The sequence below is a fragment of the Ornithodoros turicata genome, chromosome 1, assembly GCF_037126465.1.
Source record: "Ornithodoros turicata isolate Travis chromosome 1, ASM3712646v1, whole genome shotgun sequence".
Taxonomy (NCBI): domain Eukaryota; kingdom Metazoa; phylum Arthropoda; class Arachnida; order Ixodida; family Argasidae; genus Ornithodoros; species Ornithodoros turicata.
The window spans coordinates 5872897-5890696 of NC_088201.1; the positions used below are offsets into that span (position 1 = coordinate 5872897).

The 17800-nt window shown below is 47.5% G+C and overlaps 1 protein-coding gene across 1 annotated transcript in view; it reads left to right on the plus strand.

The window, feature by feature from the left end:
* Positions 1 to 14085, plus strand: part of LOC135377386 (titin-like) — a 50296-nt gene extending 36211 nt beyond the window's left edge. The window contains exons 58-79 of the mRNA XM_064609755.1: positions 370 to 437; positions 503 to 646; positions 2553 to 2722; positions 3077 to 3176; positions 3289 to 3690; positions 4349 to 4514; positions 4693 to 4761; positions 4821 to 4992; positions 5358 to 5441; positions 5514 to 5616; positions 5673 to 5804; positions 5885 to 5976; positions 7307 to 7386; positions 8820 to 9024; positions 10215 to 10373; positions 10480 to 10609; positions 10798 to 10937; positions 11163 to 11331; positions 11650 to 11796; positions 11886 to 12074; positions 12153 to 12316; positions 13361 to 14085. Coding sequence (XP_064465825.1) covers positions 370 to 437; positions 503 to 646; positions 2553 to 2722; positions 3077 to 3176; positions 3289 to 3690; positions 4349 to 4514; positions 4693 to 4761; positions 4821 to 4992; positions 5358 to 5441; positions 5514 to 5616; positions 5673 to 5804; positions 5885 to 5976; positions 7307 to 7386; positions 8820 to 9024; positions 10215 to 10373; positions 10480 to 10609; positions 10798 to 10937; positions 11163 to 11331; positions 11650 to 11796; positions 11886 to 12074; positions 12153 to 12316; positions 13361 to 13507 — 3232 coding nt within the window. The 3' untranslated portion in view covers positions 13508 to 14085. The remainder of the gene's footprint in view (positions 1 to 369; positions 438 to 502; positions 647 to 2552; positions 2723 to 3076; positions 3177 to 3288; positions 3691 to 4348; positions 4515 to 4692; positions 4762 to 4820; positions 4993 to 5357; positions 5442 to 5513; positions 5617 to 5672; positions 5805 to 5884; positions 5977 to 7306; positions 7387 to 8819; positions 9025 to 10214; positions 10374 to 10479; positions 10610 to 10797; positions 10938 to 11162; positions 11332 to 11649; positions 11797 to 11885; positions 12075 to 12152; positions 12317 to 13360) is intronic.
* The last annotated feature ends 3715 nt before the right edge of the window (positions 14086 to 17800 follow it).

The following is a 17800-nucleotide window of genomic DNA, read 5'->3' on the forward strand; positions in this document are numbered from 1 at the left end:
GCTCGGTCATTTCGACACTGCCGATGTCCTTCTCCAAATGGCATCTAGCAGACAAAGTGCTGCATTTATTCTAGGAGAAAGGGTGTAGCGTTACCCTCCTTCATTTTCTGTTACTAGAGAGTTTTAGCGAACCGTTGATAACGTGGCTTGCGTCGAACCGTATCAACTGGAACAGTTGTATCAACAACGAATCAGTGGATATGATTCTGAGTCACATTGGTTCCGATAGGCACGATTACCTTACCAACGGTTTGCTAAAATTGCCTACTGTGTCTGTTCCGTCCTTGACTCGGTAGTAATTATTGATTTATTAACTTTAAGTTGACTTAAAACAAATGAGCTTTATCGGGTCGACCTTTATTCTTTTAGATTGACTCCTGTCGGTGATCCCACTCTTCGTGTCGACTGGTTCCTCAACGGAAAGCCCCTGGTAACAGGTGAGGCGGTACAGCTTTCATTATTTTTGTGTTCATAATGTCGAGTATTTATTCCTGTTTACCAGGTTCCCGCATCAAGACTATCAGTGATTTCGGGTACGTGATACTTGAAGTAGCAGGAGTTTACCCACGGGACGCCGGTGTGTACACGTGCAGAGCCGTCAACAAGGCCGGCGAAGCCACCGCATCTTGCAAGCTCAATGTGAAAGGTGAGCAATGCTTTGATGCCATGGAATGCTTTCGAAAGTACAGGATATGGAAATGATGTGATATGGGTAAGCCAAGTGGGCCAGAACAAAACAACAAAATAGCTGTTATTCCATATATGTCCAGGCGTTTCTCACAGATTGAAGAAAACTCGCAGCAAGACAGCAAGTTAAAGTAGTGTTTAGAGCGAAACAAAAATTGGGCGCACTTGTAAAAAGACTTACACACGCCTAGAGCTGCGTCCTCACTATCCCGACCGATATGCTGTTCTTAACCAATAACGTTTACAACAGCACAACGCGTGCATGATGTAATGAATCGCACATGTCAAAGTGCCGCAGCCCATTTAATGGTGCTACTGGGTTTTAAAAAAAATACTTTCTAAGGGCCATTAAGTTGCACTTCGGATTAGTCTCATTCCTGATATCAGAAGGTAGCTACATATATTCAGAAATGCAAATTCGGCGTTGCACATTTATTTTCGGTTTCACTAATATACCTATTAACAAAGATGACAAATAGTGCAACTAAACCTACACAATGTATGGCGCAATGTAGTGCAACAAATACACATATTTCTTCTACTTGTCTTCACCACGAAACTTCTTGAAGTGATTATAAGATTGAACGGACCACACACACATGACACACTCCGTTATGCCAGGCATAGGCGCCGACTGCGGGGGGGGGGGGGCCTGTGGGACCTGAGCTCGGCCCCCTCCGGAAAATCTACCCAGCTGACACTCAAGAAGAAAGTTTTGAGGGATATCCTAAGAATCGCGTGTTTCATGCGAGTGATAATGAAAATCCTGTAAAAATTTGCCTCCCATCGTCGCAACACGGAATTTCCGACACCCTGCCCGACCTCTGTGCATGCCTGCTGCGCATGGCCAACCTCTCTTCACCTCATATACAAACAAACAAAGGGGGGGACGTTGTGCCCCGGCCCCCTCCGGCAGATTAAAAACTCTCCGCCTATGATGCCAGGTATCGTATTGTGCAACTAAATGACGTCGATTTAAGGGGACGGCCGCATCCGTTCCAGTCGATTCCGAAACTACGGCGTATTTTGATAAAAACGTAAACTGACAGTACTTTGACCACTGATCACGTTATCGAAAATCCCACGTGACATAGTGGCGTAGTTTGACTGTTATTCGATGAAATACACGACAAGAGCAGACGCCGGTTGTTGAGAGTATGCCGGAACTCCCTCTCTGGAAAAAAGGCGAAAATGCCATTCTCTACATCGAGGTTTTACAGCAATCAGAGCACGGCATCGAGAAAAGGAATGTTGCGCGATGCAGACCAACTCGCGGAAACAAAAGCCTATTTCCTCTGCGCGCCGCCCTCTCACCCCTCCTGTTAGTGAAGGACGTCACGTTGATGTTGATGTCGTTGCCACCGAAGCCTCCGCAGGTTCTTGAAGCAGCGCCCTCTTTAGAACTCGTTCATTTAATATCGAAGCACTTTTCGGATGAAAAAAAATTGCCAAGTAGATTGTCCGACGATGTCGAACATAGTGATATCTGTTTCATAGATCGGGGTTTCTGGATGCGACTGTACCTTTAAGCGAAGACCGGGTGAGATGCAACGGGTTCTCGAAGAAGTTGAGAGTGTGAGTATGAACGGACACGACTGCCACCTGAACGCGGGACAGTGTGTGAGGAGGTGGTAGTGTAACAGAGGGGAGAGTCTCGACGAGATTACTTACAGCGAAAATTCTACAGAGGGGAGAGGGCGCAGACTACGTGGTGCATAATTCGTTGTGGCGTGAAATTTGTCGTGTCATCTTCGTGTTCTGTGTTTCCAGTTTTGTGTCCAATTTAATCGTTTATCGTCCGATTTAAAAACCGATAATAATACAACGAGCACGAAACTCACGAAACCTTTTTGCCCTTACTGTAGGCAAACAGTCAATTGTCATGGAACCCCAGCTCCCACAGGACTTCAAGTCGGGCTACGAAAGTATCCAGAAGCTGGAAGAATCGATGTATCGAGTTGACGAACAAATCTTCGACGACGACAAGAAAGAGCCGCCCAAGTTTATTACACAGATCCAGTCCCTCATTGATAAGGTACGATAATCTCGATAATGAAGCTGATATTTTATTACTTGGTGTCCGCAGTTCGGCAGGGCGTTGAAGCATAGAACTAACGCTGCGCTCTGAAATAGCATAACTTTTAGAATACATGAGATTTAGAGGACAAGCGCTTCATCCAGGAAGCCATAGATGAAGACATGGCCTACCATTAAAGGCATTCCCAACACTGTCCACTACTGGATGCAACGTAAGAAGGATGTGTTCGCGAGATGGAGACAGCAGCAGCAAATGCACAGCGATCCCCCTATACAAGAGTCACTCCCGTTACGTGGTCACGTTACAAGCACGTTATTAAATGTTTGGTGGTTTTTTATTTTGTCCGCACAGGTGGAGGGAGACAGCGCACACTTCGAATGCAAGCTTCTACCCGTTGGGGATCCGACGTTGAAAGTGGAGTGGTTCTTAAACGGACGGCCACTGGTCACTGGTAAGTCTTTACGACGCCATGTTGATGCACAAGTGCTGTACTAGATTTCTCAGAGAAGGAAATATTGTAGCGTTTCGTCTATTTTGAGAGCTATATTCCTGCTTCTTTACAGGCACACGCGTACACACCGTAGATGACTTCGGATTTGTGGTGCTCGACATCGATTGGCTCTTCCCGAGGGATTCTGGCGAGTACCTCTGCCGTGCCACAAACCGTTGGGGTACAGACAGTACACGGGCTACGCTGCGTGTGATGGGCAAGAAGGACGTCATTGTGGACAGTCAGCTGCCCGAAGGCATGAGCGCAGATAAGCTCCGTGCTCTCGACCACCCTCCAGAGTACACCGAGCCACAGGAGGTGAAGGAAACCGTGGCACCACGTTTCATCACCCAGATACAGCCCCAGCAGAACCTCAACGAGGGCGACTCGGCTCACTTTGAATGCCGCCTTGAGCCTGTGAATGACCCCAAGCTGCGTGTCGAGTGGTATCACAATGGAAAGCCGCTGCGCTCAGGTGCGTGTCCACGGTTTCGCGTTCACCCCCTTCCGGCACGCAGTTTGATCGATCACGGTGAACTATCTGCCAAAGGAATATAAGTCGCGCTATACACTCAAAGATGAGACAAGTAGTACTGTGATTGGTGTCCGAGAACAACTACAACCGATCACTACATTATACATTTATAACTCAAACGTCGCCATACCAGCACTGGACAGCTGTTTCGGCCTCATCAGGCCTTCATCAGCAGTGCAGCAGCCGATGAAGGCCCACTACGACCGAAACAGCTGTCCTGTGCTGGTATGGCGACGTAGAAACTCATACATTACGCGTAGCCAGAGAGTATTTTTTTCCTTACTGCCCTTGAACTCACAGACACATCTTTTTCTGCTGTACGACACAGAGGGAAGGGACGGCGTCGAAAGAGCGAATTAGGCGTCTTACCCGCAAGCCACGTGGTGCCCGTGATGTGCGAATGAGCCCAGATATTGTGCCCTCTGCTTAACCAACGTCTGAATAGTGCTCCTGCGTGTCTAGTCCATATTCAACCAATCGCAAGGCCGTCTGTGGTGCTTCTCGCTTACTCCGTTGATACTGACCGTGCAGACCAAAATACGTATTCTTACTTCGGAATGTATCTTTCATATGCTATATTCCATATATTCTTGTGCAGGCCATCGTTTCAAGACTACCCACGACTTTGGTTTCGTCGCTCTTGATGTCCTTTACGTATATCCCGAAGACATCGGCACCTACACTGCTCGCGCTGTGAACGATGTCGGAGAAGACACCACTCAGGCTACGCTGAAGTGTACGGCCAAGCCAACCCTAGACTACAGGTACGGCACTCTCTTGAGGTTCATTCGAGGGAAACCGCATCAAGAAATATACTGAAGAGCACCGCAACGAAGACATGCAAAACGGCGCCACATTTTGTCCCACCATCCACTGCGGTCGTGTCTGGAAATGCTGGAAAGCATAGGCAGCGTTGTGAGCTGAAACTCCATCTTTTTACAGGTCCCAACTTCCCACAGATATGAAGGACAGCGTTCGGAAGTTGGCCGAAATGGAAGCGTCGTGGCAGAGGTAAGTAAATGAAAACAGCTCTGCCCGAACCGTATTGCGATTGTCACTGCACGTTTTAGGTCTGAGGACGTACCCGAAGAAGCGCCAGAAGAGAGGTGCGCCCCCATGTTCATCATGAAACCTGAGCCTCAGGTAGTTGTGGAAGGTGAATGGGCCAAGTTCCAGTGTCGTGTCATTGGGTACCCCAAGCCAAGGATCATCTGGGTACTCAACGGACACACAGTGATTGCGGTAAGACTACGTCTCTACTGCATTTGTCAGCGAAGTGGCAGTACTTCGTGGACTTTTTAACAGCGGCGATGGCAAGGACTTAATTATCTGGCCTTGGTGTGGGTATACGGGTCTGTCTTTTAAGACAAACAGACATTGATATCTGACGCATGGTGAAATTTGCTCAGAGGTGGTGAGGTTGGGGACATAGCCGTACATATAGTCCACACAGGCCGGTAGTCGGAACACAAGGTCAGAGCAAAACCAGCTTTGACAGCGTATGGTCCCAGACTAGAATAATCTGGAACGCTAGGACTAGCGTCTGTTTTCTTTTTTGACGTTACAAGCCGTTCCTCATACACGAAGTCGTTCTGTTTGCTCCGTAGGGCTCGCGCTACAAGCTCACGTATGATGGAATCTACCATCTGGACATCCCCAAAACAAGACAGTACGATCAAGGCAAGGTCGAGGTCAGTATCGCTGGATCAGAGCAACCTACAATTTCCTGCGATGGGCTTAAGTTGTCTCTCGCTATCGTTCAGGTGTTCGCGCGTAACGCTTGTGGAGAGGCACACTGCTTCACAACGCTGGAAGTGCGGCCCAAGCATGATGACTACAGAGCTGTCCTCAAACGCTCACCAAAACGTAAGCGACTGGTTGTAAGCACGCCGACCAGGTCACCGATTTTTTATTCTTTGTAGCATGGTATGACCAAGACGTGCACTCCTACCAGAAGTATCGTAAGGACACCGAACTTAAACGCGTGTTTGAAGAGAAGCTGACCCCAGGAGGGACACGCATTGATGTTTGGAAGACCGAGGAAGACGTTTCTGGTTAGCTGTTTAGGATATTAATGTGCACACACGCGTAAAAGATAAAAATAAGAAAATCATCCACGTACGTTACGTTCCAGGCGAGAGGCAGAAGGTGAAGAAAAGGCTAGAGGAAGAAGAACTGGAAAAACTGAAACCCAAAGTTGAACGTTTCAAGACAGATTCCCTCTATGTGAGTGATAGAAACTATCTGCTGGCGTCCTCTATACCTTGTGGAACCCGATGTACTTAAGTCTTCATGCTCTGATTTCGGGTTGAATGTAGATTAGGTATACAGTGGACCCCCGTTTATATGACCCCCGATAATCTGACATACGCGCTTTACGACCATACTCCTTGGGAACAATTTAGTGAAACCTCCGCAAATCCCTCCCGTTAATATGACAATTCCGCATTATGACCAAAATTTTCGGGAACGACCATGGTCATAATAACGAGGGTTCACTGTATTGCTAACGGTAGTAGGAATGCCCTTACGGCTTCTATAATGAGCCGTCTTCGGGTGATCTCGCGTGAATTCAAATGTTCCCGTCGGTAAATATTATAGGGCCCTCTCCGGGTGTCTGTCGCACGTCGATATTCGGTATCACGCGATAAATGTATCACTTCATCACAAATGCGTCGTCAAAGAACCCCAGGTGGCCGAAATAGACCATCTTACAAAAGCAAGCGCCACCTGTGGCACGCAGGGGCTCACGGGAACTTAGAGCGCCTTAGAGCATTACGAGACGATCAGAGGCAGAGGTATAAGAAGAACAATATTCCCGGTGTGCGCAGCAGCAGCGTCAGTCGGGGTAAACCATAACCGAAGCAGACGACGGAGCAGTGTCTCTCAAAGTTCCCATGATGCCTTGCGCCGCGCACTTGGTGGCGTGCGCGTATTTTTCAAATCGTCTATTATCCGCAGTCTGCAGCGGGCGCGTGCAGCATGTTGCTAGACTTAGTCCATAGGCTGACTCAGATTGCGTGAAAATCTACTCCCAATTATTAAATGCGTCACGAGATTGCGCGCGAAGGCAACGTGTTTATTTATAATCCCGGCCTAACCAAAATGACCGTCACGTGCGGTCGCGGCACATTTGGACGAATACTTGAATAATAAGGATATCGCGCGTTGTGTGCGAGTTCAAGACTTGGGTCCTAAGATTGGCGCTGCCATTGGGCAGTCTTAGAATAGGGTACGCAAGCTATTTGGGGCCCCAATGAAATGAGGGATCGGCGCATGACCAGAACCCAAACACTGTTTTGCGCAATGCGCGCCGACGACTCGTTCTTTCCTTGGGATCCCCAAGCGCATGGGTGCCCTATCCTAAAGCTGCCTACTAACCACGCCAAATTGTGTTCGATTTTTCGCGTAACTCTGGCTACTAGCGCGGCGTAGTTATGAGCAAAGAAAGTTCCGCATCAAGTCTAGTGTGTACAATATATTTGGTTTTTACGCTTGAGTCTTTGAATGAAATATATTGAAGTAATGGCATGTCTGGTTTCTTCCATTTTCACAGCTGGATTCCCGCACTGGAGAGACCCGAGTGGAAGCTGGCAGCCAGGCACAGTACATGGCCAAATACTTCGAGACTGAAGCGTAAGTCGAAAATGTCTTCCATGTAGTCAAAGTGTAAGTTATACAGGGTGCCCCAGCTAAGTGTACACAGATTTTTAAAATATATATATAACACTTTTTCCAAGATGAAATCAATTCCAATATAGCATATGCTGAAGGGCACTCCCTATAGGAGGGCATTAGCAAAGTCCAAATGCAATGTCTTAATTAACGTTCATTAATTAACTTGTTAATTATAAAAGCTACAAAGTTGTCCCAATGAGAACCTCTGTTCCTTTCGGTCACCTGATATCGTAGCCGTTTCCAGAACAAAAATCCGTTCCATAGATCGCCCGCAAAAAATTAGTGAAGGAACGCCATTTTTTTCTTTATTTCGTTCATTGCGCATCTTCGCAGACGTGTACTTCCTTCATCCCCAACGTGAGAGGGGGAAGGAGCACAGTGCCGCCTCATGCGTCGAAGATGAGCTTTAACTTGCGGAAACAAAACAAAAACAAATGTATCGGGTGACTCTATCGGAACTGGCCTTATCTTGGGTTGCATGTTCTGTTTCCTTTTAATCTTTTTCCAGGACGCGAGAGGCGATAGTGTGCTCTTTCTCCCTCTCACATTAGGGATGAAGGAAAGACGCGTCTTCTAAGAAGCGCAATGAACAAAATAAAGAAAAAAAGGGCGTTCCTTCACGATTTTTTTACGGGCGATCTATCGAACGGATTTTTGTTCTGGAAACGGCTACGATATCAGGTGACCGAAAGAAACAGATGTTCTCATTGGGACAACTTTGTAGCTTTTATAATTAACAAGTTAATTAATGAAAGTTAATTAAGGCATTGCCTTTGGACTTTGCTAATGCCCTCCTAGGGAGTGCCCTTCAGCATATGCTATATTGCAATTGATTTCATCTTGGAAAAAGTGTTATATATATTTTTTAAAAATCTGTATACACTTAGCTGGGACACCCTGTATATATTATTGTTAGGAAGGCTATCTGTGACATACACCTGTTATACAGCCTTTGTTGCTCGCGAAGTGGCAATGGCATGTGTGACGTCATTATTTAGACACAGGGACATCAGTTGGGAAAGGTTGTGAAATAAGAACAAATAGCTCGAGCCAAATTAACTGTGGCACTGTGGCTCGCTAAAATGGCACGGTTCACAGTGCCGACTGGGATTATTTTTGGGCCTGTATGCTATATTCGTTACTCTAACTTTTGTAATGTTATTGACCTTTCAGACTGTAAGAGGTAAGTTAGAAACCTGGAAAAATCACCTTTGTAGCTTGCGCCAGTAAATACACGTCGTATTTCCAGTGTCCCACACACTGTGTGCAAATGTAACGAATAATGATGACACAGCAAACTTTTATTGTCTCGCGTCCACGCATTGTTCCTGACCTGACATGGCGACCAAGTTGTAGATTCTTGAAGTAATTAAGGTCTTTGGCGCGCGCAGTGAGAAACAGCAGAGGGGCGCCGTATTCCTACCCACCTCTCCCGAGTCAGTGGTGCAGGGACGCGAGGTTCATGTCAGCACTTCGAAGCAGACCCAGAAGGAGCAACAAGGAGATTTGGAGATTACTCGAAAAAAGACTGTGACTGAAACTCTGGACCAGGAACACAAAGGGGTCACTAAAGAGCGCCGTGTGCAAGGCCCCGTGGTAAGTCATCTAGCAAGGCGTTTCTGAGTGCCACGAAATCATGTTGCACGGAGCAACTCGTGGCAGGTACTGTTCAATGATGTCAAGGTACCCTATGTATCGCTGTCAGCTATAGGAGAACTATCTAAGAATGTAGAAGAGCACATGTCGCTACCTTGCGCAAATTACCTGAGTACTTTTGTCCACTGTGACACAGAACGACCCAATATACCGGACGTTTCACGAACGTCCCCCGGTTGGATAATTCGTACACAGGAGGCCCTATCGAAGAGCTTTTTTTTTTTTTTTTGGTCACCATCCTCGAGACATCGGCGAAGAAGTGAGCAGTGAGACGCTCATTTGCATACGCTCATTAATTAAATAAAGCTCATAACATTTAAATTTTACTTCGGAGGCTTTCGGTACCTCTATTTTACCGATCGGAACCTACAGCAAAAAAATGTTAAAAAAAAAAGAAGAAAACGCGTCGACACTAGTGATTTTTAGAGTACACAATTGGTTTCGGTTTACATATTTCTCGCGCGGAGCAGCGTACCAATGCGCTCTTTCGCTCAACTATCCGGCTGCCAATGACGTGTTCATCCGACGGGCTCACACACAGGGGTACCGGAAGGTAAGGAACCGCCGCAAAGCGTGCCTTTATCGTGCAACATCCGGTAGAACGATCAGGTTGTCTGTCGACATAATAAATTGCCAAATTCATATTCCTCCCTAAACTAATCCGCGTGATATGAACATACAAGCTTCAGAAACTGCCACACAAAATATGTCCTTTCGAAAGTGCGAATTTCCAGAGAAAATTGGCTTACGAGAATACGTGCAGCGGCGGCGCTCTCGCCCAGCTACTACTCGCGTGTGGTGACGTCCGGTCAAAGGAGCACATTTTATTGGCTGCGGAGAATCGTCTGCTAACGAGAACGAGCGGTCGAGACGCGGACGACCGCAGAAACAAAGAAAGAAAGGGAAAAGGTTCGCTCACTATTGGGCGGCTGGTATGACGTCTCAGCCGAAGGAAGGAGCTTTCCTGACCCGAGGTTTAAAAGTTCTCTTCTCGTACCATCCCAGTGCTTGTAATCCTAAGTTCTACCTGTACTGACATATATTTGTTTTTTCGAGTTGTTCCACGCTCCTTTAATAGCGCCTGAAATGCGCTCCTATCGAAACTACAAACTGCATCAATTCCGTTGTAGCAAGAGTCGAAGCCTCCAGTGTTCACGAGGAAACTTCAGCCATGCCGCGTCGACGAAGGTCAGGGTGCCAAGTTCGAATGTGTCTTTACTGGAACGCCACCTCCTACGATCACCTGGTACCGGGAGAATTTCCCGATCCAACCATCGCAAGATTTCCATGTGAGCAGTATTCCTAGAACCCGCTCGCGATGGCGATGCAGATCAGCTACAATATTGAGGACGCAACAACCCGCAGCACTCATCCAATGCATTAATTGGTTTGCAGATCGTAACCACCGACAAAACATCGACGTTGTCCATTCGGGAAGTATACCTTGAAGATTCAGGCGTCTTCTCCGTGAAGGCCGAGAACCGTGGCGGAACGGCAAAGTCCTCTGCAAACCTTGTCGTTGAAGGTAATGACCTGGAAAGAAATTATTGTCAAAAGCCCGTGACAATGAGAAACGGTGAAACCAGGATCGTTTCATAAGAGACTGGGACTGCCTAACTGGTCCTACCTTGTCCCACTTATCCCAGTCTCTGTTGTGGAAGAACCCGTCGAAACCACTACATAATATTAACCGCGTTTTCTTTTTTCCTTCAGAGCGCCGCGAACAACGGTCTGGCGTTGTTCCTCCAAACTTCACCAGGACAATTCAAGACGTTACAGTCCAGTCGGGAAAACTGGTGCGCTTGGACGCGAACGTCTCTGGATCTAAGCCATTGGACGTGTACTGGCTGAAGGTAAGTTTCACTTCATCATCAAATGATTAGCATACGCTGTGCAAGTGCGTCTCTGCGCATGAGAGGAGGCAGTGAGAGGGAAGAGGGAGGGCGCCGCCGTAGCCAATAGGGGGCTTCCCGAGTGGAGTAACCGGGAGAGGAGAATATGCGCAGAACGCTCGGCTACTTGCAGAGCGTATTGGGCGTTAGAAGCGACCGTAACAAAAGTGGCATTTACTTCCGTAGAACGGCAAGAAAGTGACTCCCGACGTGACCCACAAGGTGGTGGAGGAGGATACCCTTTACACTTTGCTCATTCTTGAAGCTCATCCAGACACCGACCCTGGAAGCTACGAATGTGTGGCTATTAACTCAGCAGGAGAGGCGCGCTGTCAGGCACACGTACTTGTCGAAGGTGAGTCAACCTGGTGATATGCTTTCTCAAAAAGCCCTTCAGCGTAGTTTTGCATCCAATGAGTTCCCACAGGACAAAACGACGTACGATGCGCATAAGTGTCATTGTATGTCCAGCGTTACATGCGTGAACATCAGAAACTGGTAGAGCTTTCCACGAAGGTCGAACACCCCAATTATAACCATTAGAATAAAGCGTCGTTGGTAAGAGTCCTACAAGGAGGTGGATGATAGTACCGTTTGCTGAGCATTGTGGACGATGACATAGCAGTTTAGACCTGGAGGATAAAAGGGATATTAACGAATACGTGCTTGCCAGGCTCAAAGCCCAAGACCCCACCCACCAGCCCGAAGGATGCCGTTCCCGGGGACACAAAGGCACCCACGGTGACAGAGCCGCTGAAGCCGTTAGCAGTCAAGGAGGGTCAGAGCGCTGTCTTCAGATGCAGGGTTCCGGGAACACCCGGTACGCATCTTCATAATATATTTCAATTTCCAGCGCCACATACGTGACACGAACTAATAGTACGGCCTGTTGTTAAATTAAATTTACAGCTCCTCAGGTGAAATGGTTCAAGGGAGAGCAACTAGTCAAGCAGTCCCGCTACTTCCGAATGTCCCAAGAAAACAACCTGTTCACCCTTAAGATTTCCGAAGCCTTCCCGGAGGACGAGGGAACGTACAAATGCGTCGCCAGCAACCCGGCTGGATCCGTGTCTACCTCTGCCACGCTCAAAGTGATTGGTAAGTTTCCACTCGTCTTCACGCGCCGCGGCGACTAGTGGAAGACCGTGTACGAATATACCGTCGATCTGAACGCAGTACCCGAGGCAAGCGAAGTGCCTCCGAGCGTCACGCCACTGGCTGACCTGACTGTGCCAGAGGGAAGCCCCGCACGATTCGTGACATCGCTGGGCGGTTCTCCTCCACCCAAGGTGGTCTGGACTCGAGAAGGACACATCATACGACAGTCACGTGATTTCCAGGTAAGTGTCTGCCTCCGCTGTCAACCGATTCACCTTGATGAGTCTTAACCGTACGTGTATATAACAGAAAAAAAAAAAATGCATTTGAACGTTAGATAGGAAATAGTGCGCCGAACTGTGAATATTGTGACTATGTCGGCATTGTATGGACGAAAATACGACAGAAATAAAAGAAAACGTGCCCTACAGGAAAGAACAGACTCTAAGGAACGTACAGACCACGACCTACTAGATTATAACGACCACGTCAGGCGCACCCCTCCCATGCGCCGCATTTTTGGAAGGCAGCGGTGGCGCTTCTGATCGTCCTTGTTATTGCTTCCTCAACTTCTACAATACTTTGTACTTCAGCTTACCTTAGTATTTCTGTACAAGCTGTGGACTTCCACAGATGTTTAATTCTGAGGTTGATTATTATCATCATTCTACGCGTTTTCATAGGAGCTATCGCTGTCGTCTGCTACGGTGGTCGTACATACGCTTCTGCGAGTTCAAAATTCAAATTTCCATCGTCCAATCGTGCGCCAGTCTGCCAGGGTGCGTCAGTAGCGCCCCTGGCGGATCGTGCGGACAGGCACCTCATAGGGTTTGCTGATTGTGACATGGTCGTTATAATCTAGTAGGTCGTGGTACAGACAGATAGCCTAGTGGCTACTGTCTGGAAATTTGCGATTTTCTTAACGAGTTCCACATATAGTAAATTTGAAACAAAAGACCCGCTATTTCATGACGTCGCAACTGGGCTGCATCACGATAGCATCTTTCGCTCCACAGAAAGGGGTTCTGGATGCTGGCTTCTCCATGAGCTTGGGAAGTCAGGGCCGCGTTTTTGTTCATCGCCATTTACAAACATGGCTTGCGGGACTAGTTAATGACGTTATAATACTGGTGACTAGACACTTCTTTTTCATTGATTTGCTGTGGAAAAAAAAAACAAAAAAAAAACACGTAGTCAAGGAGAGCTTCATATGTCTGCCCCACTTATCTGTTTTATGCCAGTAGTTCGAAGCGTCTAACAGCCAACATTTGTCTGTCCGCTCGCAGATGACCCAGGACCAAGGCTCTGCATCTCTTGTCATTCGACACACGTACCCTGAAGACGAGGGCGTTTACACCTGTCGTGCCACCAACGCTTCTGGACAGGCCGAGACGTCCGCCAGGCTTACCGTTCAACGTAAGCAGAAGAAATAATCGTCGCCGGGGATTGTTGCTAGACCATTCGTTTTAGGGGTTCGTCCGCAAGCTTAGCCCTGGAGACTTCCCCGTTGCTTTCGTCTTCCGAAACATAATGTGGCATTGCTAGTCGTTGATTCGAAGTCAGGCTTTTTTTTTGTTAAGGATTGGCTCTTGGATTCTAGCTTTTATATGCGCGCAGTCGTTGTGTACTACTCGAGCGTTCGCTATGAGTTGCATTTTTCACTTGGAATTCCACTTAAGCCTCTTTTTTTACTGTCCGTTTCGCGACCGAGTGGTTCTGTTTAAGTGTGGCAAGTTTGATAAGGCTCGGAACTTTTTATTTTATCCGCACGCAATTTATTGGCCGCGTGATTTGAATGCGTCTGAATTGTAAAAAGGTAGCACTGCCAAACACCTCATGGGCTTTCTGTCTTGATTGGTTCCTAATTCATCCTATACCTTCATGTTATACGCCTTCGTTGCCCCTCGCGTTGCTGTCGAAATTAACCGATCTGAATTGCGTTTCTCCCTGTCTCGAGAGAAATGTACAATCATTGTGGTATGGAAATCTGAATAAAAATTAATGGTACAAATTCCTGTGTCTGATTTAGGCTTGTCTCTCACTCACACTTTTTTCGGAAACCAAAGAAAAAGGAACTGCATTTGGCATGCTTTTAGTCTACTGGCACTAATGTTTCGAGCGGAACTTCTGTTCCGGCTCGAATCTTTCTCCACACTTGAAACGATTAACCTCTTCTTCACTAAGGAAAAAAGAATCTTAAGAAGCATGCAAATTTTTTAAAAAAATGCGGCCTAAAAGTGTGGGGGAGTTAGGCCTACTTCTGGCACGGAGTCTCCATGGCAGCTGACATCAAAAATTGGTCAGCTACCATGAAGCGTGCTACGCTGAATTCGAAAGTTGTTAACGACTTTTGCCAAAAACCTACTTGATCAGAGAACATCATTGTTGCCTTACCCACCCTTTGGCACGCTTGCATGCTTGTTATTCCTACGAGGTTACGCGCCCAGGTGCATGCTTCTGTTGCTGACAGGCGTGGGAAGTGGCCGCGCTGCATGACTTGCCGACGAGAGCAAAGGGTATATGCATGATACGAATTTATCCACGTGGGAATATTGGATGTTATGAGTGTTCGCCGTCGCTGAGGATACACGAGGTGAGACTTTGGTTGAGGTCACGGTTTAAAGAACGTGGCAAAATAAGCACGCTTAATTTTACAGTTTATTTTTACACAGTCAATTACAGTCAATTTTACAGTACAATTTTACAGTACAGTTTATACTTGAACCGAAGGGAACCGCAGACGTCGATGGAGTCGAGATTTGTTCTTACATCAAGACAGGACAGAAAAAGCCGTACAGATAGCAGAAGAAGGTTCACAGGTTCAAACAATATTCTCAACCTGGCGATGAACTGTCGCGCCACCCATGAAGTAATCATAAAACAGCTCATGAAAATTCACTTTACCCAAAAAGCTGAAGCGTATAGATATCACAAGCAGCCTCGTGCGTTCCTTCGCCATTTTTTCGAATAGCAAACTGTTCTTAAAGACTCAGTAACGAGCTGCGGAATGCTTCAGTGCATCTACTCGCACATTATATTCCGAATTGCGCAGGTGACCCCGGTTCGAATCTAGTCCGCACATGCTTTGATGCTGTAAGCGTGAGGTGAGGTTTATGCCGTCACTGGTTAATGTGAGTTATTAGGGCACCTGATAGTACATGCAGTAGCGTGTACTAAAGTATATTTCTTGTTACAAGCATGCAGAACTCGTAAATTGCATACTAAATTAAGGCATCAAACCCTGCACATCTACCTAAAAGATGCAATTTGCCTAACATCTGCCCACTTGCCCTCCCCATCTTTTGAATTGGTTTCCATGCAACTAGCGAAGGCTATTGGCCTAACAAATTCAACAGATGTGCCTAAGCTATTACAATAATGCAAATAATTTGTAGAGTGCAACCTACAAAATATATGGCGCGACACATCACCCGACGTAGACCAGCGCCTGTTACTCACTGCTGAGCTAACGTCATCTAGACCAAAGTATTCCTAAGGCAATAGTCCTTCAAATAACAACTTTTTAGCCAACCTCTTTTAGCCGCCGCGACCATAGATACGGACCTCGATCAACGACATGTCCTAGTCGTCGGCTTTCTGTGTTTGAAATCGTCTGCGGAGATTCGCTGAAGCAGGCGACACCGGAACACGACCTGCTTGATGCAGAGGCCATGTCATTTGCATCCCTCTACAGCGCCGCAGCTTGGAGGCTAGCGGAGGCGCTGGTCATGGGCTCGTTTATTTCTTCAACTGCCACAATATCTTGTACTCGTGCCTACATTATGATGCTCAAGCAGTGCATGTCCCACCAGGTGTGTTCTTGCGAAAAGTATAAATTAATCATCACAATCATTCGCGCTTTGATGGGAGCTGTACCGTTGCTGTCGTCTGCTACAGAAGTGTGCCCGTTTCTGCTGTTAAACTGTCCAGTCGTGATTAAGACCCTGCGGGCCACCGATGTGGAGCACCCATGACCTACCAGATCCGTCTAGGTTCGTCCCTCTTGTCTTCGTGTCTTCTCCGCATACTCAAGGACATGTTACATACCAGATTATATCGATCATTACATAATCGGCAACTCATACGCAGGAGCACGTCCGCACGATTCGCTAGGGGCACTACACATCGGCCCGCGAAATCTCCATCATAACTGAATAGTGAAAATTTGAATTTTGAACCTGCAGATGCAGACATACGACTGTAGCAGACGACAGCAACAGCTGCCATCAAAAAGCGTAGAATGATGATGATAATCAATTTAGAACTTCAATAAGAACGCATCTCCAGTGGGACATTAATCGCTTGTACAAAAATCCCAAGGCAAGCTGAAGTACAACGTATTATAGCAACTGAGGCAGCAGTAAGCGGGCCGATGAGCAGCGCCACCACTAGCTTCCAAGTTCCAAATGCGGCGCTCGGAAGTACTACATATGACATGATCGCTATAATCTAGTAGGTCGTGGGAGTGCCCCTACAGGATAACACGGACAGGACCCTGCACAGGAGTTGCGTATTATGCCGCGGTGGGTGTGATCTAGTAGGTCGTGGGAGCGCTCCTACCGGATCATAAGGACAGGACCCTACACAGGAGTTGCATATTATGACGCGGTCGGTATAATCTAGTAGGTCGTGGTAACGCCCCTACCGGGTGATAAGGGCAGGACCCTGCACATGAGTTGCATATTATGCCGCGGTCGGTATAATCTAGTAGGTCGTGGAAACGCCCCTACCGGGTGATCAGGGAAGGACCCTGCACAGGAGTTGCATATTATGCCGCGGTGGGTATGATCTAGTAGGTCGTGGGAGCGCTCCTACCGGATCATAAGGACAGGACCCTGCACAGGAGTTGCATATTATGACGCGGTCGGTATAATCTAGTAGGTCGTGGTAACGCCCCTACCGGGTGATAAGGGCAGGACCCTGCACATGAGTTGCATATTATGCCGCGGTCGGTATAATCTAGTAGGTCGTGGAAACGCCCCTACCGGGTGATCAGGGAAGGACCCTGCACAGGAGTTGCATATTATGCCGCGGTGGGTATGATCTAGTAGGTCGTGGGAGCGCTCCTACCGGATCATAAGGACAGGACCCTGCACAGGAGTTGCATATTATGACGCGGTCGGTATAATCTAGTAGGTCGTGGTAACGCCCCTACCGGGTGATAAGGGCAGGACCCTGCACATGAGTTGCATATTATGCCGCGGTCTGTACAATCTAGTAGGTCGTGGAAACGCCCCTACCGGGTGATAAGGACAGGACCCTGCACAGGGGTTGCATATTATGCCGCGGTCTGTACAATCTAGTAGGTCGTGGAAACGCCCCTACCGGGTGATAAGGACAGGACCCTGCACAGGGGTTGCATATTATGCCGCGGGCTGTACAATCTAGTAGGTCGTGGAAACGCCCCTACCGGGTGATAAGGACAGGACCCTGCACAGGGGTTGCATATTATGCCGCGGTCGGTATAATCTAGTAGGTCATGGAAGCGCTCCTACCGGATCATACGGACAAGACCCTGCATAGAGTCGCATATTATGAGATGATCGGTATAATCTTGTACAGTCTTTCTCACACTGCGGGTCATGACCCCCAAATGGGTCATGAGCCTCTTTCTGGGGGTCATAGAAGGTCCAAGCACACATGCGATATGTCTTGAGCCACACAGACCAACGTATTGATTTGCTTGTATCAATAGAGCAAATACATCCTTCTCATTAAAAGACATG